This window comes from Vidua macroura, chromosome Z (assembly GCF_024509145.1).
Source record: "Vidua macroura isolate BioBank_ID:100142 chromosome Z, ASM2450914v1, whole genome shotgun sequence".
Lineage (NCBI taxonomy): Eukaryota > Metazoa > Chordata > Aves > Passeriformes > Viduidae > Vidua > Vidua macroura.
In genome coordinates this window covers 82,211,248-82,234,139 of record NC_071611.1, presented here as the reverse complement: position 1 = coordinate 82,234,139, position 22,892 = coordinate 82,211,248, and the positions used below count along the sequence as shown (strand labels likewise).

Here is a 22,892-nt window from a genome sequence, read left to right as displayed (position 1 = left end):
ATAAGGATACTGTATTTTTTAGTCCTGAGCACGAATTTATTCTAAGCCATATATTACAATCCAGTTGATTTACTAAAATATGAACATTGATCTAATATCAATATCCAACTGAGACGGACAAAACCTCTTTAACAGTTTAAAGTTAGAAAGTGTGTGTTTATTACAATGGTCGGGCAACACGTGGGATAACTCCCTAAAGCCCACTGCAGAAGTCACAGTCTTACAAAGCCCTTTTATTTACAGAAGTCTTGAATACACAAAATATGAATGCATATTCATATCCCTGTCACCTCCTCTGCTCCCTTCGTATGCTAATTGGCAAAAAGGCTATTAAGCATGCATAGTTTTGTTCCCTGAAATGAGTCCGGGGTCCATTTTGGGGAGGGGTCTCCAAAATGAGGAAATAAAGTAAGTCTTCCTCGTTCTGACCTTTCTACCTTTTCAATGCATAGGTGACAAATGAATCCTTGTGGTTTTCCTGTGTTCAATGGATTCCTCAAGTATGGGAAGTTTGCAGCTGTTTTTGTGTCCCTGAAATCTTGTTTATCACATTCTGTTTTTCATGATAAGCACAGCTACCCAAACATAAAGTTGACAAGCAATGAGTTACTAGATCCTGGATATCTTGTCTAAGATCCGGCTACTGCTAACTACGAGCAGTAACTCTTACTTTCCACTAACTCAGCAACGTCTAATTTAACCGTCATCTTAACTTTCCTAAAATTCTTAATTCTTCAGAATTAATGTCCCGTGGTCGGTTTCCCACCGCAGATCACCCACGGGCAGTTCGACGAGCGCTACGTGCTCTCGTCGCGGGTGCGCACCGGGCGCAGCATCCGCGGGCTGAGCCTGCCGCCCGCCTGCACCCGCGCCGAGCGCAGGGAGGTGGAGAACGTCGTGGTCACCGCGCTCTCCGGCCTGCGCGGCGACCTGTCCGGCAAGTACTACAGCCTGACCAGCATGACCGAGCGGGAGCAGCAGCAGCTGATCGATGTGAGTCGCGCCCCGGCAGCGCCCGCACAGGCTCGGCTTTGGCTTAATCCCCCGCCTTGCCCGCGGGAACGCGCTTCCCTGCAGAGAACCCGGCAGGATAACCGCATCATTAACCTGTGCTTAATGGCCTGCCAGTGTTTCTAATGGCATAGCGAGCCACCCAGGGTCACTGCTTCTGTTAAGTACACCACTGTGCAGGTCTGAGGCGAGGATTTATATTCCAGAGAGTGAGGCCAGTGTCAAATCAAATCCACGTGGCTGGTGCCACCTCTCTGGACGAGCAAGCAGGTCAATTCAGGACCTTTCCTTGGTCATCTCCTTGAGCAAACGGCGATTCTTTCTATATTAACCATTCTAACTAAAAGCATTACACTGAGATAGGCATTACATGGTATCTGTGTTGCGTTCTGTGGGGGTGGGGAGCTTTGCCTGTGATTTTTTTTTTTATATCAGAATAACACTAATTCCAATTTCCCAAAATTTGGCTGCAATTTCATGAGTGAACACTACGCTAATTCTAATTTCCCCTAAAGTGGCCGTAGCCTATTGCACACAGGTGACCTTTTCCCAGTCCTGTCATTGTGTTCAAGGAATTGAAGGGCCAGGCCCATAACAAGAGTTTTCGTTGTCACACAGATGGAAACACAAGGATTTTCATCATGGATTTTGTCACAGCATGTGACATGTCAAACAAAGCTTGAATGTGCATTTTAAGTACCCAGAGGAGTGGCTGTACCCTCTTAGCTATACTCATGGCACATTATTCCATAACATCAACCAAAGGGGAGCTGATGAAGTAAGGTAACTATTTATAACCCTGGAACAGGGTGTCTGGATTAACCAGGAGTTAAGAATTTATGTAAGGTCAGTAACTTTTTAAATTGAATGTCCCTGGTAATATGTTTATTGATGAGATGTTGATGGCCTGTTGCAGGTTTTATTTTCAGCAGGAGACAGCTCCTCGGGAAGTAGAGGTTGAAACAGGAGCGTGGAAAATGTAATTCCTTCATGGTTTAAGGCTAAATCCTGGGGGAAGTGGAATAGGCTTCACTGATTCGGCATTTCATCTCGTTTTGTTTTGTTTCATGATAATGTAAATTTGTAGGCATCAGGCACTGATGTTGTAACCTGAGATTCATTCCTTACCTCACACCACTGCTTACCCCTCCAGCACCTCAGGACCTGGCACCTCTGTGGGATCAGGCTTCCTGCCAGCTTCTAGAGGCACCATTTCAGCTCTGTAAGATCAAAGTTTATTTCAGTGAGATAAATCAGTGCTACTTGAATTGCACTCAGCACAGAAGGCATTTGGTGCTTTGCAGATTTGGGCCATAAGCTCATGAGGAAAGGTAACAGCTTTTTTCTTGCAAAAAGGGGGATTTCTGTTTCAAGCAAAGTGTCAAGTGGAGCAAGCTGAGGAAGGAAATTTGGTGTCCCTTTGAAGAATAAAGAGAACTCTACACCTTTTCTTCCTGCATGGCTGGAGTTCTGCAGGCACTGTGTCCATTACAAAGCATTCAAAGATTAAAACCTGGGTGAAATAAAGAATATAATAATAATTATTATATTCTTTATTAAGGGAAAAATTATGTAAAGCACATCAATGTGCCTACACTGTCATATGCCTTCTGGATAGATTGCCTCACTATTTCTAGTTAAGCTCTAGGTTTAAAAAGAAAAAGAATAAAACCAACAACATTGTCAGCAAAAATCCATCGACATTTGATATGGCAGTGTTCAAGGAATTAAGAAATAATGGTTTTTTAGCACACACATGAAAATCGATGTAAAATACTTATTTTCTTTGGAGGGAAAAAAAAACCCAAAGCAATTGCTTTAAAAATTCTAAACTATTAGGCATGGGGCAAGTTGGTGGCACAGCATGTGCTACATTTATTAAGTCACAAATAGCATCTCTGTTAAGGAGCATAACAAGCCTGTGATTCTAAAAGGTTGAGATTAGCATTGATTCAATTCCTACCTTGAGCTCACGCTCAGAATAAATATCTAAATCTCCATGCTGGAGAAATATATTTTCAGAACTAGCACTTTTTTTTTGTTTGGCTTTTGTTATTTTTTTCCCCCAGTCTTTAAGAACTCATTGACTGCTCCTATGCTGAGATGTGTCTGAGTGCAGAGGAGACCTCTGGAGCCAGGTCCTCCAGAGCATCCTTTGGTGTGTCCACGTGGACTCAGGCCCCAGCACCCATCCCTCCCTACATCTGAAAAATGTTTTTGGCAAAACGTGTCAGCGAGCATCTGCGAGAGTTAAGAAAATCAGAGTAAAGAGATTTTAGTTTCCAGCAAAGGAACCAGGTTCCCAGGCTGTACTGTGTGATTTCCTTGTGCTTCCACTGCCTTCACAAAACATGTAGAGCGTTACGGTGCTTCCTGGCTAAACTGGAGTTTTGTTCTGTTTTCTCTGTCTCTTTGGCCCTGTCCTGGTGCCCAGGATCACTTTCTCTTCGACAAGCCCGTGTCCCCTCTGCTGACATGTGCTGGGATGGCCCGTGACTGGCCGGACGCCAGAGGGATCTGGTAGGTTGTGTGTCCTGCAGGGTCCCGTGTCCTGCCCAAAGATCACCTTACAAACATCCTTGCTTGTGCTAACCCTGCGAGCACTCTGGCCCCGCACTCACAGCACGTCCAGTTTGCTTCAAAAAGAGAAAGGTTTTAATTCCCATGCTGAAAGCAGCACCCCTTTCCTTCCAAATGAGCTGGATGAAAAGGAGACAGGGAAGAAATGCTGATGTCCAGCATCAGTTCAGAAGGCTGAATAATTTCTTTATTATAACTATGCTATAATACATTAATATACTACTTAAAGGAGATGCTAAAACTACAAACCTACTTGTTCTAACACCGTATCTAACTAACTCACAACTCGTGACCCTCTCCGAGAGCCCAGCCAGGTGGGTTGGATTGGCCACCAGGCTCAAACAATCCTCACCAGAATCCAACCAAGCAATCACCCCAGGTAAACAATCCTCAAAACACATTCCACATGGAAAAAACAAGGAGCAGGAATAGAAATTGTTTTCTCTTTCTTCTCTCTGCGCTCCTCTGTGAAAAAATCCTGAGAGAGAGAAGAATGTGCCTGCCACAACAACACACTTGGTATCGGGCCCAAATGCAACATCTGCTGTGCAGATGAAGGGGTGACAGCTCTGAGATGAGCGCCCAAACCAACGGCAGAGGATGGGGCAGCTGCGCAGTGCACAGCATCTGCATCCAGCCTGCTGCACTGCAGGCATTGCCAGGTGCTTTAACCCTGAAAAAACAGGCAAAAAGCATTCTGAGGAACTGCCTAGTGTGAAACCTGGTCACCCCCAAACCCAGTGACCTGCTGGAAAACTGTGAGGATTTTTTTTTAATTTCAACAAGCTTCCTGTGAGATTCAACAAGGTGCAGATTCTTTAGTCCCCAGTGAAGTCTGAGGAAGAGGAAAAGGATAAAGCTTGAGACACCCATTCATTGTCTCTACAAACAAGCAGAAGTACCAGTAGCATAATTACTATCCAGGGACTTCCTGAAAAAAAACAGACCTGGGTTTTGGCTTCTTTTACATGTGGCATATCACGGGGAATGAAAAAAAAAAAAAAATTAGTGTGATTGGAAAGTACTTCTGTAAGCCACATATTGAAAATCTGCCTTTCTCTTGCAAAAAAATTGTTATCAAAAAGTGTGCACATTGTGGAAATAATTCTGCTTTTGATGATTTCCACCCTGTCCTTGTCATGGGCTGCAGGACCATTTCCACCAACAGCACTGTCAGCAATGGCACAGTTTAAATGCACGGTCCTGGCAGCAGTGGGGACACTCGCTGAACTAAAAGGGGAGGTGAGTTAGGCCAAGCTCAGGCTATTTATAAAACCCTCCCTCAGCATTAGTGCATGACTGAGGAGGAGGTGCCTGGACCTGGCCTGACCCCATCGTCAGGGCACAGGATGTTTACACCTGCTCAGCATTGCACTGGCCAGCTCCAGCTGCAAAAAAGAAAAAGGAGACGCTGCAAAAGACCAGCTGAAAGTCAGGCTCTCGGCGACCTTGGGCTTTCCCTTTCATGTGTCTTAAACCTGGTGATATTTCACTGCTGGCACAAATGAGTCTGATCCCACCCATCACCACCTACGTGCTGTAGGAAGGCAGTAGTAGGAGACTGGCCAAGCAGAGAAAAAGCCAGGAGAACTTCACAAAGCCAGCCCTGACTGCCTGTTTGGGGCAGGAGTGGGTTTTTCAGGGGCTCTGTCCTTTCTGGCAGGGTCACTGAGGGATCCCAGACACATCCCTTGAGGAATGCAGACACCCAGTGCTCCCAGGGACACTGAGGCAGGGGAGAACAACATTAAGTAAGCACACATTACTTGGCTCCCAGCAGCATGCAGGTGTTTGGGTTTTCTGAGAGCAGTAGAACCCTTCCCTGAGGACAGAGGGGGCAGAGCTTGGCTTCTCCCTTGGCTGCATCCCCAGCTGTGCTCCTGATGGAGGACTGCAGGAATGTGCCCCCTGTTGAGGGAGTAAACAAGTTATCCTTTGTCTCCTTAAAAAGGAAAAAAGCTCAGAAGTTTCTCTCCTCAGTTTGGTTAAAAGACACCTCAGAGGACCTTGGGGACTTCACCTCAAACTTAAGGACACCCAATTGGACAGAAGCCAAAAAGTCCCACCTAGGCAATTCCCTAGAAAAAGAAGAGAACAAAAGAGTTAATCGCTTTTGTGAAGTGTTTTAGCAGGAGCAAGAACCCCTTGCCCTAGCTCAGTTTTTCTCTGTAAAGAGCTTTTTTATTTTGCCTTTTATTAAAACTTTTTGTTTCCAACACTGTCACAGGAGCCATCCTGCTTCTTTTATGCCACCTGAGGTAGCTGAGCTATCAAAGGTATAATGCTTACCTCTGAGAGCTTATAAGACCTGGCTTGAAGAGAAAAAGCATTAGAGGACCACAGCAGCATGATGTGACCAGAAAACTCTCCTCACACTGTGCCCAAGAGGCCCTGCAATGCCATAGGCATGAAGGATCCAGAGCTGGAACCAGCCCCAGTCCCTCACTCCAGACAGCAGTTTGATTATGACATGTTTAACATCTCTCCTGCTTGGAAAGGCTGTGATAAAACTAAGGAAGCTGAGAATTGTTTCTCAGGGCTTGCCTTTTTAAAGATACTAATTTTTTTTTTTTCCTCCCCTCTTGACTAGGCACAACAATGAGAAGACATTTCTCATTTGGATTAATGAGGAGGACCACACCAGGGTGATCTCAATGGAGAAGGGTGGCAACATGAAACGTGTCTTCGAAAGGTTCTGCCGTGGATTAAAAGAGGTAGTGTCTCAGTGAGTTCATTATTCCTGTTTGTTCACTGCTGTCACCCCTGCTTAACGTGGTTCCCACTGAGCTGACATCTCCAGGGGCAGTGAAATGAAGTCACATCAGTCCACACAACAACCCACAGCAACACAGCTAAAGCAGAAAATATGGGCAGATTGCTAGCTGAGTTGTAGGGAAAAAGAAATAAATAAATATCTCTTTTTTTTTTTTTTTTTTTTTTTTTTTTTTGCCATTGCAGACAGTGGGAAATAATAAATGAAGCACTTTATTTGCATTGTTTGATTTGCTTGATTGAGGACTTTATTCGGCCCATCCTCCTGGTTATTATTTCTGAGGCTGGGAGCAGAGTGGAGGCTGCTGAGGTTGTGCGCAGGACTCAGGGTTTAGGACCCACTATTTTGGGGAGAAATGGGGATTTGTGATTAAAATGCTAGGAACTGGTAGTCAGGGCTCCTGGGTATTGTTTTGGTATAGCTAATCACAGTGATAAGAAAGGCTTCCTGGGACAGGGTGTGGGTTAAAACAGTTTTGCCCAGACAGTTCAGGTATGACTCAGGTTGGGTCTGGGCCCAGTGCAGCCCTCTGACCTGCTCTGGCACAAAAAAAAAGAAGTTGATTTACCAGAGAAATACAACTTCATTGTGCCCCACAGGTAATACCAGGGAACCCTGGAATGGTTTGGGTTAGAGTTAGGGCTTGCGGTGGGTTTTGGGGCACAGAAAAACAAATCCATCTGATTTATGCTGTGCTTGGCACCAAGGTGGTCACTGAGAGTTCCCAGGGTGGGTTTCCAGGCACACCTGTGAGACTCAGCAGCGCACAGGTGGTGGCCCAGGTGACACGGCCCCCAGGTGCTGTTCCCAGCTTTGCCTCTGCTGTTGAGCTGAGCTCATGCCAGGCTCTGGACATGGATGTGGGAAGTGGTGGGGCAGCTTTGGGAGCTGTGCCCTCAGCAGGTCCCCGGGGCAGCAAATCAGGTCTAGTTTCCCACCGCCCATTGCGTTGCCCTCAAAAAACACAGAAATCATCTTGGGAGAGTAATTTATTCTGTATCCTCCTGCAGACCTGAAGTATTCAGCAATATTCATAGGAGTCTTGTGAGCATGAGCTGGTTTTATGCATCCAGTTCTCCTCAGGGGGAGATGAGAACTCAGCTGAAATTGTGTTGGGTTTGCCCAAGCACAGACGAGTGAACAGAGTACCAGGTTGTTCAGAGGGCAGTAGACCATTGTGATTTTCCTGCTGGTAATTATTTCACTCTCCTGTCAATTCTGGTCAGAGACCTGTGGATGAGAAGTCTTATCTAAAAGCTGTGTCGTCTCCTTATAATGGAAGCGTGACACTTAGAGGCCAAATGTTCTCTTCCAGGAGTCATGGCATCAGCTAGAAAACTACACAAAACTCAGGCTCAGCTCCTTCTGTTTGCTTCGCAGTGTTTGAGTCCTTTGGAGTCCTGTGTTGCAAACCTGTCCAAAAATTAATGAGTTATAAACAAATGGCAAAAGCCACAACTCTGAAGTGAAGATGTGGCTCCGTGGGCCAAGGCTTTACCAAAACTCCATGACAGGGAGTTTTCTGGTGAAGTGACCAAGAGTCTGCAAGATGATTTCTTGGATTATACTTTTTTCTGACCCAGAGATGGGGCAGCTGAGAGGCGTTTTAAAAACTTTTATTCCATTTTCAGTCTCTTGAGAAGGGTGAGACAATGCAGGTGTTATAATTCACGCCATCACAATCAGAAGTTACCATTTCCTAATTACAAACCACTCTAAGTGTTTCCTGGCCTGTCAGTTTTTTGCTCACCATGCTGTCTGTGCCTTAAGGCCAATAATCTAAAATTACCCCTCGTGGGTCCCACTACAATGCACCTTTCATAGCTCTGTCTCTCCAAAGCATCCAGTCTTATTTGTGACTCCACCTTTTGAAGCTTGTTTCTGGCTCCATCTCTCTCTCAGCAGTGTCTGTCCTATTCCTGTTCCATGGCATTTCTAAGCCAGCATTTCTTGTCTCGAGGTTTGCATAGGTTTGCACACTGTGGGGGCCTTCTGCCAGGCCCTGAGAATTTTCTACAAACCCATTTCCCACATTAGCAGTCACGAGAGGGCGGTGAAGAAATCCTCCTGGGGCCTGAGGAGTGCAAACATTTGTATCACACCTAGAGCTGACTGCACCCGGGTGTAAATCCCTGCCACTCCACTGGCACCTTACAACAGGACCCTTGTAAATGCTGCCCTTTTTGTTTCGTTCCTGTGCTGCCACCCAGGTGGAAAGGCTGATCAAGGAGCGGGGCTGGGAGTTCATGTGGAATGAGCGCCTGGGCTACGTGCTGACCTGTCCCTCCAACCTGGGCACGGGGCTGCGTGCAGGAGTCCACGTCAAGCTGCCCAGGCTCAGCAAGGTACTTAAAAGGGACAAAAGTGACATAAATGTGACATAATTTAAATGTGACATAAGCCAGCTCTCCTGGGGTGTAAAGGAGCAGAGGAGAAATGACAGCTTATGACAAGTGCACGTTAAAAGGATGTGTGTAACCAGGTCCTGGGGATAGGCTGAAGGAGCTTGCTGTAATGCTGCAAATTGCTGTATTTGTCATGGAAATCAATCTGCTTAGCGGGGGGGCCGGGGGTGGGGGGGAAGCCACAAAGAGGGGCTGTAACCGAAGGAGTGAGAAAACCCTCCACCTCTGCCTGTCCCTGTGGCAGTGCTGTGAGGATCACAGCATGGCAGTGGCTCTGCCCAGTGCTCGCAGTGGAAGGCAGGAAGCTCAACGCTGTTCCTCCTGCTGAAGCGGAATAAATAAACAGCCCCCACACCCTGGGGTCGTTATGAAGTGGGTCTGTATATCAGCGCCCGGCACAGGTGAGATAGCTCTCCAAAACTTGTGCCCTGAGCCTCAGTGTGACCCACACCTTTATTCCCAAAGGTGTTCCATATGCAACACATTGCACAGCTTTTTCATGTATATTCAACCCCTGGCCCCGCCTGTCCTCGCCTCTCATGCTAAATAAGTCCACGCCCTTCTGGGCAAGCGTGGTTTGCTGTGGTGGTCACACAGGGATCCCTCTTGGTGGTCCTGAGGCTGAAGATTTTAGTCTTCCTCATGGCTGAACTTTTGAATTTTCCTCTCTGCGCGTGCGCTTTTGGTCCTTTGCTGTTATCTGAGTACGTCTGTCAGTCCTGATGGGCTTGGAGACAGAGGAGCTTCTTTATCTGGGTTCTTTGCATCCCTTAGTATTGTTCTTTATGAAAGAAGCTTCAGAAATTTGCATTTTCCTACGCCCTTTGTACCAGGCAGAGGTTTCCTTAAGTAAAAGCTTAAAATTCAACGCATAACTCTGCAAGCTAAAATATAAATGCTTAATTCATTTTGTTAACTTAAGCTAACAAAAAAAATCTCTATTTCACTGGCAGGACCCCAGATTCTCCAAAATCCTGGAGAACCTGCGCCTGCAGAAGCGTGGCACTGGCGGGGTGGACACGGCAGCTGTGGCTGACATCTATGACATCTCCAACCTGGACCGCCTCGGTCGCTCAGAGGTAAACTGCTCTTTTTGGGGTTCCCTTCTCTGTTTTCCCCTTGCTTTTTAGCTCAGATCTGTACTGACATGGGCCAGTTTCCCTCTGCTGGCCTCAGTGGATCCTTGGCAGTTTTTACTCCTCATGAATCTGGACCAGTGGAAAGGCTCACTGAAAGGAAAACTTTTAACGTTCATGAAGAGCTTGATAGGTGCTCCTGTCCTGGCAAGTGAACAAACCCAACCCTGAGCAAGCTGCACAAATTATGGCCACGTGCTGAGGATCTCCATGAGGGTGTGCAGGTGCTGGAAGGAAGCAGGCACGGAGTCCTAACCCACCCAGGGACTCAGGCACTAAAGCAAGGCATGGTGAAGGGTGTTGTGTTCCTCTCACTACTGAGCCACACACGTCCTCCACGGTTACACAGCAGCACAAGGCTTCCACCCCACGGTGACTGAGGACCTGGGGCTGTTTTCAGATCTCCTCTGTGGCTCTCAGACTAGAGAGCTGTGTTGTCTTGGTGTGAAAAGCCAGGTGTCTGCTGAGGAAGGAAGGAGCCTCATGTGAAATGGAAAATGTAACCCCCCCCCAATTATTGTAATTTTCACATTAAGGGGCTCTCAAGGCAAAGGTATGGGAGTAGGAATAACAGTTCTTTACTAGGAAAATTAAAATATAAATGCAATAGTACAAACAAACCAGTGCCAGAGTCAGAGCAGGCCCTGGCAGCCTGTGGGTCAGGGTGGTGGCAGCAGTGCCATTCCATGGGGGCTCAGCCCTCCTGCAGTGCCAGCTGTGCTTCTGCTGGAGCAGGATCCTGGACAAGGCTGGAGTTTTCCTCTGGAGCTCCAGGGCTGCTGGAGATGGGCCTGGGCTTCCTCTGGGAATGCAGTGGGGCAGAAAGCTGCTCCTGTGGGAATGCAGTGGGGCAGAAAGCTGCTCCTCTGGGAATGCAGTGGGGCAGAAAGCTGCTCCTCTGGGAATGCAGTGGGGAAGAAAGCTGCTCCTCTGGGAATGCAGTGGGCAAAGGCTGCTGTGGTGTCCCAAAGCTCAGATTGTATCCAGGTAGGAATGCTTGGCTCCATCTCCTGGGCAGAGCCTCTCCCCATGGGATGATGGAATTTTCTCAGCCATGCAGGGACACTCAATGACCATGAACAGGAGATAATTAATAATTAATCGCCCATTAACAGAAGATAATTAATAATTAATCGCCCATTAACAGAAGATAATTAATAATTAATGGCCCATGATCAGAAGATAATTAATAATCAATAGCCCATGAACAGAAGATATCTCCTGGAGGGTGGACGGGTTGTGGAAGAGATAAAGAAAAAACGGCCCCACCTGGTTTTAACACAGTGATGGAATACACACTTCTGCTTACATCTTGCTTTGCAACCTAAGACATGCATTTAAATCAGGGATTGAAATCAGGGCAAAGATTGAATCGTGAGCCCCGAGCCTTCCCCGTAGGGCACAGGCTGTAGCAGATGGGTGCACCCCAGACATTTGCTGCAAAGCCATTTCAGTGAGAAGGAATATTTGTAGTGGCAGAGCGTGGAAATGACCCTGCAGCCTGGAGCAGCTGCTGCCCTCCTGGCAGCTCTGGTCCCACACCTCGTTCCAGCTTCACGCTCAATGATTTCATGAGCCAGAGCAGTTCCTAAGAGCACAGCTAATGAGGATGGGGAGAAACAGCCGTGGCCAGGAGCTGCAGCCTCCTCCCACAGCTCTGACTGGGCCAAACCCCATGGCCGTGGCAGGCTGGATATGGATGCAGGCTGGTCCTGGTGCTGCAGCCCAAGACCTGGGGCCAGCCTCATTCTGGATGGGTTTTCATAACAGAAATATAACCCTGGGGTAATGCACCTGGGTGACAACAACGTTAACCCAGCCCACAGTGCCTTCCCTTCCAGCCCAGCCAGGTGACCTGTGCTCTCTGATCCAAACATGCCTCTGAATGTCCCCACAGCCAGGGACAGATGTCTGGAAACCTTAAACATCGAAGTTTGATGTAGGCACCTGTGTTCCCTTGGATCCAGAATGAAATAAGTAACAGGAAACAAAGTGAGTAAGAGTGAAATACTAATAAGCTGTATTATTTGCCAAAACAGCCTGTGACAAACACATCTATTGACACCTGAGACATCATCATGTGTGTTTTATATTAAAGTAACATTAATAATAAAAAAAAGGATTACACAGCATGATGAATTGAGTCCTGCTGACAGACAGCCTAAGCCTACAAATTTTTGCTTATATGAAGAGTTCCACTGAAGTCAGTGATGCCTCCTACAAAGGATTAAGGCAACAGATAAGACACAAACCCTACCTTGGAGATTCTGAAATCTAAATAAGACAAGACATACTCAAGGGGATACGAAAAGTTTTATTATAGGATAAATTTCTTTCCAGTACATAATTAAATAAATGCCACTATGTGGTAAATGTGTTTGCAGAACTGAATTATGTTCCCAAAGGTGCAAGATAAAACTGTTTGTATTCCTGCTCTGTTTCAGTTACTGGTCAATGCAAACTTAATATGAAATTTGTTTCTTACGGAGGCTGCAAATTCAGACCTCTGATTTCCCAACACAGCTAGTCTGTAAAAGACAATACAATAAACTGCTAAGCCACTGAAATGCCTTATAGTAAAAACAAATCCCTTGAAAATCAGCAACTGTCACAATAAAGAGACAATGGGAGTTAGTCTTCACACTTGGTTTTAACAAGCCAGTCATTAAAAGGTTGCTAATGAACCATTTCATGGAGATTAAGAAATACCAGCTTTATCTTGCTGCCTCACAGTGCCACAGGGTCTGTGGTCCTTAAATGTCACCTGTCTGCTGGGGACAAGGCCCCTTTTATTCTCCAGCAATTTTGTAACTGGTTACGAAGACACCACCACCCCTGACAATACAGAATTATGAATTTTGGTGCTGCTCTGGGCCTGGAGCAAATCCCACCCCTGGCAGTGTCACTCTGAGGCCTTGGAGTGGCTGCCGAGAACAGGGGCTAGACAAGATTAAGAGAATAAAAGCAGGTGTTTATTAAAGGCCTTCAATAGGTACAGCTTGGGCTATCACAAGCCTCCCAGAGGCTGCACCCAAGATGGACAATGGTCACGAGTTTTTCATAGAGTTAAAAGTTTGGTCCATTTGCATATCAGGGGTTAATCCTCCAACTCCAGCTTCAGGTAATGAAGTAATTTTCTCCAAGCATTCCCCCCTCAATTCACTGTTGTTTGCATCTGAGGCAATACAGTGTCCTTGATTTTCAGGCCTAGAGAGGAATTGTTTTGTCTGAATAAAGCAGGAGAACAGCAGCTGGCAGGGTGTGGAGTTTAGAATTATACACTAAAGCAGTACAGCGTCTGAAAAATATAAAACCTAAATCCCAAGGCATTAACTGAGGAGCGGGGAGCAAAGGAGTGCAGATGAGTCCTGAGCAGTGTGCTAGGACAGAGAGGCTGCTCCCCACGGCTGTGGGACCACCCCACAGGGCCATGGCCATCTGCAGGGAACGGGCACAGCTGGGCTTTGATGAGCCCCCTCAGGCACTGTGAATGCCCCTGCTTGCCCTGCCCTCCTCCCAGTCCCAGCCACATCAGGGACACCCACCCTGAGCCCCCAGCAGCATTCAGGGCTGGTGTGAACCAGGGCAGCAAGGCTCCTTCGTGCTCTCCTTGCACCAGCATCCCTCCCAATTCCTTCCATGTCTCCGTGCTCACACAAAGGTTCCTGCAAGCATGGGGTGTTTTGGGCTTGGGAGCTGGGGGGAGACAGCAAGGACTTTAGTGCTCCACCAAGCACTGCCTGGCAGGGCTGATCACTCACAGCACAGCTGCCCTGTGTCCTCACCCTCGTGCTGAAGCAATACGTGGAATAAATAAATAGACTCCACAACCTGGGGTAGTTATGAAGTGGGTATGTATGTCAGCGCCCGGCACAGGTGAGACAGCTCTCCAAAAACCTGTGCCCCGAGCCTCAGTGTGACCCACACCTTTATTCCCAAAGCTGTTCCATATGCAATACATTGCACAACTTTTTCATGCACATTCAACCCCTGGCCCCGCCTGTCCCTGCCTCTCATGCTAAATGAGTCCACGCCCTTCTGGGCACGCCTGGTTTGCTGTGGTGGTCGCACGGGGGTCTCTTGGTGGTCCTGAGGCTGAAGATTTTGGTCTTCCTCATGGCTGAACTTTTGAACTTTTCCTCTCTGCGCGTGCGCTTTTGGTTCTTTGGTGCTTATCTGAGTAGGTCTGTCAGTCTTGATGGGCTTGGAGAGAGAGGAGCTTCTTTATCTGGGTTCTTTGCATCCCTTAGTATTGTTCTTTATGCAAGAAACTTCAGAAAGTTGCATTTTCCTACGCCCTTTGTACCAGGCAGAGGTTTCCTTAAGTAAAAGCTTAAAATTCAACACATAACTCTACAAGCTAAATTATAAATGCTTAATTCATTTTGTTAACCTAACTCTAAAAAATCTCTGTTTCAGTGCAGTGTGGGGAACACTCTGGGACAGGCGTCCCTGCTCAGCAACACCCTGCACCCTCTCGGGGTCATGTTTGAAACAGGTCCCTCAGCTCCCACCTGAACACTTCATACAGGGACTTTTGCCCGGTTGGTTTGTTCCTGTGGGAGCACAGTTTGGTGGAAATGACTTTAGGGACCTAATTGAAAGTTGCTGCTGCTCAGGGCAAAGAGGAGAAGGGAATTACTGTGGCTTTGCACAACCTGTAGTCCCTGAGCCAGAGGAGGTGTGATGTCTGTGACCCTCCTCACTTTCAGCTTTGCCTGATCTGGTGACAGCACAAGCTAACTCCTCTATTAACAGATGAGCTGAACCCTCTGTTACTACACATTTTTTCTTCTTGTTGTAGGTGGAGCTAGTCCAGATTGTCATCGACGGGGTCAATTACCTCGTGGACTGCGAGAAGAAACTGGAAAAAGGCCAAGACATCAAGGTGCCACCCCCCCTGCCTCAGTTCAGCAGGAGATGAAGCTGCTGGTGATGGCCGCAGCTGAGGGTGAACGTGGCTGCCGTTCTGATGGAAAGGCACCCCTGTACATCTCTGTATAAATGCATTGTGTAATAAAACACTGCCTGAACACCTGAGGTCTCCTCCATGCCTGGCTGCGCTGGCACAACGTGGTCTGGGTGCAGCTTTACCGGGGTGTGTCGATTTCCCTCGGGGTTCTGAAGGTCAGGGTGACCCTGAGATTGGAAAGAGTCTTTTCTCCCTAGCCCAGAGCAGCCAAAGAAGGAGCCTGGAATGAGTCCGATTGCTTCTTCAATATTGTTTATTTCTCCTTATCTATAAACATTCTTTCTCTGACCTGCCGAGCTCTGCCCAGCAAGGAGGCCATGGCCATCTGCCCCGAGCCTCGGGCAGCTCCCACATTATACACTCAAAACTACGTGTGCCATGTTTACAGCTCCCGTACCAATACCTAAGATCTATGTTGGACAGTGTGTCTCTACCTTAAACCAATAGAAAAGTGTCACCATCACAGCAAGACATGGAGGGCAAGAACAACAAGAACCAAGGTCAGGACACACACAAATCCCTCCATCTTGTCCCCTGAACCCCTTATCTTAAAAACCCCAAAATTCTATTTTTCACCCTGTGTTAATTCCCCTACCAGACTACTCAAACCCTTGTGGTTTGTAATTCCTCATACAAAATTGACAGCTTTTCCCACGGGCTAAATCAAAGCCACAGGTGTTTTTAACTTCATGCCAGGGTCCCTGAGCCCCCTGCCCGGGTCTGGAGACAGCCAGGGCAGCCAGAGGAATGTCCTGGACCCCAACAGGGTGCACCCATAGAACCACCTTGGGATGCTCTTTTTGGGGGACTGCTGCCCTTTCTTGGTTGGTGACAAGAAAAGTACCACTTCAGATGTGCAAAAAGCACAAATCTCTAATTCTGTGAAGCACCTGCACTTCTGGACATATTTACCTGTAAGGAAATCCTCCTCATTTCTGCCCTGTGCCCTTGGGCTGCAGCAACCTGGCCCAAAACCCAGCAGGCAAATCAGTTTGCTGATGTTCTGCATCCCAGCTAAAGCTGCCCAGCTCCAGTCCCCTCCTGCAGCTCTCAGCCTCAGAGGTAACGGGGTCTGGCTCAGCTGCCACTCCCCAGAGTCCCTGAGGGTGTGCTGCCACTCCGAGGGACATCTCCATGCTCACCCATGGTCCGTGTGCTCAGCAGCACAGTGAAAAAAACCCAAAAAACAAAAAAACAAACAAACAAACAAACAAAAAAAAAAAAAACCAAAAAAAAAAAAAAAAACCAACCAGCAAGTGCTGACAATCCCACTGATTGCTTCTTTTTTGCATATGGAAACTCAGTGTTTCACAGCCAGAACAGCAGTTCCCAGGAAGGTCCCTGGGTGAGTCATATCTGCAGAGCTGTGGCTGGATTGCTGGCCCATAACTGTCTGCAGACTTTAAAACTCACAATTGGAAGCTAATTGAGAGCTAGATGGTGAATTAGCTGCTGTTGAAAATCAGCAGCACGGTGGGCTGGCTCACAAGGAGAGCTGCTGAGTGTAGAGCAGGCTGGAGCTTCCATGTGATTACTGTTACTTCCTCATCTATGCTGGGCACGCTCCGCAGCATTTTGCTGCTGGCTTTCCAAATGGTGGTTAATAATAGTAATTCTGGGGGAGGGAAACAGACTATTGCTGGTGGCAAATAAGCAAGACTGGAAAGGCTGCACTGCTAGCTCTCCAAAACTCTCAGCTCAACACCAAATCCAACTGTGAGACAAGTGTCCTCAGATTTTAGCCTGTATTTTGCTTTTCTCCTGCTGACGGGCGGCAGCACGATGTCCAGCGGGCTGCCACTTGCTAACAGCATTCCTGAGGGGCTGGTATGGGGCTGATGGCTCTTTAGCGACAGCCTGGAGGATGAGGTGCATCACTCAGCCAGCCAGTCTGTTATAAATTGAGGCGAATAATTTGTTCAGGCTTTCGAGAGTCAATCAGAAATTTATTGGTTACAGCAAGCGGTGGCAAGCAAACAGCGCTGGGTGCAGCCGGGGAGTCCCCGCTCCGCAAACGGCTCACGCCGTTTCCCCCTTCCCACAGTCTTTTTATACTCTCTTCCTTCCGTGTCTGCGTTATCTCTGGATGTACTCTGTGCTTGAGCACTCTGTTGCTAGGGCATCTTCTTCCACTCTCTGGTGGTCGTTTGAGGAAGGCTCCTCTCTTCTTCCTCGGTGAAAGTCCACGGCCCTGTAATGGTCTTTTCCATATAAGGTTATATGTTATATGCACCTAAGTTCTAATTACACAACTAACTTAAGTAATCAACATGCTAGCTAGTTTCTGCCTGGCGGTTTTCTGTTATCTACACAAGGCTTCTCCTTTGGCTCTCTGTTATCTTACACAAGGCTTCTCCTTTGATTTTCTGTTATCTTCTCCTTTCCGTCTGGATGAACAAAGAGTCTTCTCTGACTTATCACAAGTCCACTGATGGTACTGCGTAAGAGCTGGAGAGCAGGGCTGCTCTTCGGAGAGCACTTCACGGGGGAAACGGGCTGCTGGAAACCTCAAGGGGTCCAGCAGAGGCACAGCCTGGCAGGAGAAGGCTAAGAGGGCAGCTCAGTGATGTCCACCACTGTCTGCACCACGGGAAACCAGGCTCAAGGCTCTCCTTGGGGGTGCAGAGTGACAGGACAGGAGGCAACAAGCCCAGGATGGGACACTGGGAATTCCTGTTACTTTTCAGAGAGGGCCTCCTGCCCTGCGAGGGTGGTCAAATATTGGAACAGACCCAGATGTTATAGGTAAAAAATGATCAAGCCGAATTTAAGAATTAATAAAACCAGATTATTTCGTGACCGAGATTCGGTCCGAGATAGACACAATCAGAAAAAAACAAAAAACAAACAAACAAAAAAAACCAACCAAACAAAAAAACACCAAAAAAAAACCCCAACAAGCACCAAAAAAACAGAAAAAAGCCCAAAAAACAAACAAACAAACAAAAAACCCAAAACAACAACAACAAAAAAAAACAAACCAAACCCCCCCCAAAAAAAACAAAACAAAACAAAAAAAAACCCAAAAAAACCAAAGAAACAAAAAAAAACCAAAACAAAACAAAACAAAACAAAACAAAACAAAAAAAAACCAAAACAAAACAAAACAAAAAAAAAACCAAACCAGTGCTGGATCGGCGCTGGGTGAGACACAGGTCCGACCTCTACAGCATAGGGTCTCCTATGTTCACACCGACTGTTCTGTCCAAGCAGTTCTTATACTGTGTATTCTGCCTAAAGCAGGGTTTCTTTTCTTCTTTTCAACAGTTCAAATATTCATGAAGTTTCATTCCTCTTCGTGGAGCTGAACAAAACTGTGCCGGGGAAGCAGTGTATGCCGATCAGGGAGTTACTGGAACTCGGCATTGAGATGCGTCTTCCTGATGGCTCTGGCTATCTCAACCTGAGATATTTATCGAGCATTCATCATCTGGGTGTTCCTCGGATCACCCTGGAGAAGCACCTATCTCCTCGCTTGCAAATGAGGTCCTCCTCCCTCTTGTCAGCGGTGGTTTCGACATACTGTGAAACAACCTCCCGGCTCTGGCTCGCATGCTTAAAACCTTATAAGAATATTTCTCACCAGCACAACATAATTTATATATCTTTTTATATGCACAAATGATCAAAAATACACATAACACAGAGATACCCAAAACTCAGGGAGCAAGGTTCTGATCCACACTGGGGCTGGGGTGGGATTGGTGGGTGTTTTGGGACAGAACACCTCCAGACCCCCAGCCTACACAAAGGTGTGATCCCTGGCTGAAACAACCCCTGAAAAATGCTCGAGATGAGCAAATAACCCAGGGCAATGCCCTGGCCATCCTGTGCTCTGACCAGACAGGGAATTGTGAGTCTGCACAAAACAGGGACACCCAGGTATGACTTACTCCCTGCTCTGCTCCAACTGTGGCATTCTCTGCATTGGTGGCTTCCAAGCACGTCCCTCACACCCACAATACTCCTCTTCACATGGATTATTTTGCAAAGGCTTGTTGTCACCCACATTTTCCACTTCTGTGACCTTTTTCTGTCTCCATATATATACAGCCAGCGAGAGCAACTCAATGAATGGTGTATCTTCATTCTTCATGCCACATCACTAATTAATATTTTAAATTAAACTTGGACAATTAAGTCACCGCAGGATGTCTTTGCTCAGTCCTACTCCCTCATGACAATGCTCAGGGCAGATTTCTGTTTGCTTGGAGCCCATTCTCCTCTGAGTGGAGCCCAACCTGGGGATGAGGGGTGGGGAGCAGGGTCTGTGCCCCCCTTTAGGAGCAGCTGGAAGGTGGCTGCTCTGCTCCACAGGGACATGTTCAGGAGAATGAAGATATCCTTGTGGAGCAGAGCAGCACGCACCATGCAGAGATTGTTTCCTGTTGTACCTTGGATGCTGCAGCAGGAAACAAACAACCTGAGAGGCTGTGTGCCCAAACAAAGAAAAGCATACAGATAATGACTCAACAGGAGAATATTAAAGGTTCAAAAGCTGGGTTAGTGCACCAACTCTTGACATAAAATGCTACTTCTTGTTTCTCATATTTATTTTCCCCTCACCACAAGTACTGCACTGCTGAGACCCTTTTCTGCCAATAAAACGCCTTCCTGATAGACACTGATTCTCTATAAATCTTTGAAATTTATTTGATTAAGTGCCCCAGGAGCTATGTGCCATGCCTCAAGCACTTCTCTAATGCTCTTGACAAAGCAACTAGGGATCAGCAGAAATAATCTCTCAGGTCAAGCTCCATCAAAGCCCACCTGTGCTCCATTGGGCAGTTCATGAAGGGTGAGGACTAGGCAGGAATTTCCCATTACAAGAGAAGAGAAAACAGGCACTTTAGATGAGATATTGGGAAGGAATCCTTCCCTGTGAGGGTGGGCAGGCCCTGGCACAGCTGGGGCTGCCCCTGGATCCCTGGCAGTGCCCAAGGCCAGGCTGGACACTGGGGCTGGGAGCACCTGGGACAGTGGGAGGTGTCCCTGCCATGGCTGGGGGTGGCACTGGGTGGGATTTAGGGTCCCTCCCAACCCAAACCAGTCTGTGCAGTCTGTAACTACAACAGACATCTTACATCACATAGCCTCTATTTTAATATTATGTTATAGCCTAAAACTCCACTGACACTTCACACCTGAAAACCTTGGCTGCCCCAGCAAAAACTGACAACAGGCTCTGCAGGCTTGTGACTCTCACTCCTACAGGATCCATGCACACCTGAGCACACCTGATAAAAGGTTTCTCTGGCAACATCAAAACCAAAAGGGAGCGGATAGCATGAGGAACGAGTTACAGCTAATATTTACATGCAGAATTACTTTACTAATGAGATTCACTGGAATGCAATTTAAGAGCTCATCTTTCTCCTGCAATGCTTCTTACAGTCTGCCTTCAGCCCAAGGTTTAATTAAAAGATTGAAGACTTAAACAGTCACTTCTTTTGCCTGCAAAAATGCCTGTGGGAAACACCAAAATGCACTGCATCTGGCACAGAACTCCTACCAAACCAAATCAGAGGGCACAGAGTCACCTACTGCCCAGTGCTGATGACTGATACCACATTTTTAATTCACTCTAAATTATTACAGAAAAACACCGGGCTCCTAATGAGAAAATATCAGTTATATTACAGTAATAAATCTGTCAGTAAACAAGGGTAATGAAAATATTGTTTTAAATGTACCCACTGTTCAGGGAACTTAGGTGGATGCAGCAGAGAGGAAAAAAAAAAGTTGATAAATGATGCCAGTTAATTTGTAGCTAATTTTATGCCTATTCTGTTTTGAAAATGCTGTAAGTTTTCAGTAAACACCTTTAAGAAGAATCTGTCTCAACTCTCATTCCAGTTTTATGCTCTGCTTTCTGAACCAGTATTTGGGCTTTGAAGTTATTGATAATCTACCTGGTACTTGGCCATAACTGCATGAATTACTGGCATCTCTTATTTTAAAATTTTATTTTATTTAAAAAATATTTATTTAATTTTATTTTTCTGTAGAAATGAGGAATTTATCCTTTTCTTGACCGAGAGGAATACAAGAAATTAGTAAGACGGAAAAGACTGGAGCTGATCCCTCTGCCAAGGGAATCTGTACCTCTGCTGCTGCCTGCAGTTCAGCCTGTTCTTTCTCCTTTTCTCTGTGAAATGCAGCAGTTTTTCAAAGTACAGCCAATCCTGCAGAAAAGGCCATTGTATCCAAACACAGGAGGATAACCCATTCCTCCTGTGTTCAGTCATACCTTCAACCCTAGAAATGACAACTCTGTGATCTGAAGACACAAGCTTAAGTGAAGTGCTGTGCAAATCAAGTTTAAATTCAGTCATCTCCTCACTGTGAGTTTCTGAGAAAAAAAAAATTATACTCTCCTGTGAGAAAACAGTGTTTTCTGCTTAACAGCAGCCACCAAAGCTAAAACCAGGGGAAATTCTTATGCTGTCCTGACAGTGCATGTCTAACTGTCCTACTTGAGCCAGTTTCTCAGATTGTCATTTTGATACAAGAATAACAAAGCTTTGCAGCAGAAAACAGCCAAATAAAATAACTGACCACAGACCTTACCCTTCAAAGGCTTCAGTGAATCCAGGCACTTAAACCAATAAATATCTGAGTTGATCCAGCAAGAGAAGTTGATGGAGCCACTTTTCCATGTTGTTAAATATCCTGAAAGAGTCACAGCTGTGAGCAACACAGCCTGGTGGAAATGACATCCAGTGCTGGTCAGCTGAGCAGGCTCACTGAAGGGGATGCTGCCCTGCTTGTAGCCATCAAAATCCATAAATACTTAAGATTAAATATAGCATAGGTAATCATTTAACACTGGAAGAAAGAAGAGCAGGAAATGCTAAGCAATCTGTTCATCTTATGGAGAATAAATCAGAGTGAACCACCTGCACAGGAGCCTCCGAATATTGCAGATGTAACAGAATTTAAGAGGGAACAGGGCCTAATTTTCCTTTCTCTCCCCAGGCTTACATTCAAATTAAAACAACCAGAAAAATTGTCACCCTGACACTCTGCCAAGTAGTATTAACTACCCAAACCATGCAGGCAAAAAAAGAGTGAACAAAGATAGCATCAATTGTGTGTGTGTGTACAATCACAGCCCCTGGTACCCCTTCAGCAGACAAAACCTCCTTCTTGGGGTACGAGGATTATGAACATATGAACATGTGCTGCGTTCAGACAATTTGCTGTTTCTTAGGAAAATATTAAAAAAAAAAAAAAAAAAAAAGAGAGTTACAATTATTTGCACCGCTGCTGTCTTGCTCACAACTCACCTGGTGCCCAGGTACAGGGGAGCTCCCAGCCCAGTAAAACCTGGAACAAATCCCAGGTGCAAATTTAAACAGGTGTGGCCTCTGCCAAATAAATGACACTTGAGGTAAATGCTGTCTGACTGATTGAGCAGGAAGGTGTTAAACATCCTTTTCCACTGCCTGCAAAGCTGGATCTTAAGGGTGGCTCATCCTGCCCAGACACACACACATAAAATTCCAGGCTGGGAAAGACAGGACAGCACACTTTTCATCAAAGCAGAAGGAAAGCAAGTTGCAGGAGCAACGGGGACCTCATGCTGTGGCTGAGCTGTAATTAACTACACCGGCAAAGGAGGTGGTTTTAATTTTAAAAAGACATACTGGTCCCTTCTGGTTTTATTTCCTGGCTTTCAAACGGCGTTCATCAGTGTGAGAAATGCGTGTTAAGTGATTGGCTCTTAGCAAATATTAAATTGAATACTGTGGTATGTTGGAAAGTTATTTTGTAGTACTGTATTAATCCTTTTAAAGTAGCGTGTTAAATATAGTTTTAGGCTATAGCATAACATTAAAATAGAAGCTATTTTGATGTAAGATATCTTTTTGTGACCAGCACAAGGAATGGATAAGAAATTCTTCAAGAATTTCTTCAAGAAATTCTTCACATAGAGATAACAGCTACAAGAAGCAAAACAAAAAACCCCCCCCCCAAAAAAAACAAAAACAAAAAACAAACAAACAAAAAAA

At 46.2% G+C, this 22,892-nt stretch overlaps 1 protein-coding gene across 1 annotated transcript in view; it reads left to right on the top strand.

The window, feature by feature from the left end:
• The window catches only part of CKMT2 (creatine kinase, mitochondrial 2), a 35,911-nt gene extending 20,981 nt beyond the window's left edge, over positions 1 to 14,930 (top strand). Inside the window, exons 6-11 of the mRNA XM_054003441.1 lie at positions 772 to 993; positions 3,446 to 3,531; positions 6,182 to 6,305; positions 8,575 to 8,709; positions 9,723 to 9,848; positions 14,710 to 14,930. Of these exons, the coding sequence (XP_053859416.1) occupies positions 772 to 993; positions 3,446 to 3,531; positions 6,182 to 6,305; positions 8,575 to 8,709; positions 9,723 to 9,848; positions 14,710 to 14,829 (813 nt within the window). The 3' untranslated portion in view covers positions 14,830 to 14,930. The remainder of the gene's footprint in view (positions 1 to 771; positions 994 to 3,445; positions 3,532 to 6,181; positions 6,306 to 8,574; positions 8,710 to 9,722; positions 9,849 to 14,709) is intronic.
• Positions 14,931 to 22,892: the final 7,962 nt, after the last annotated feature.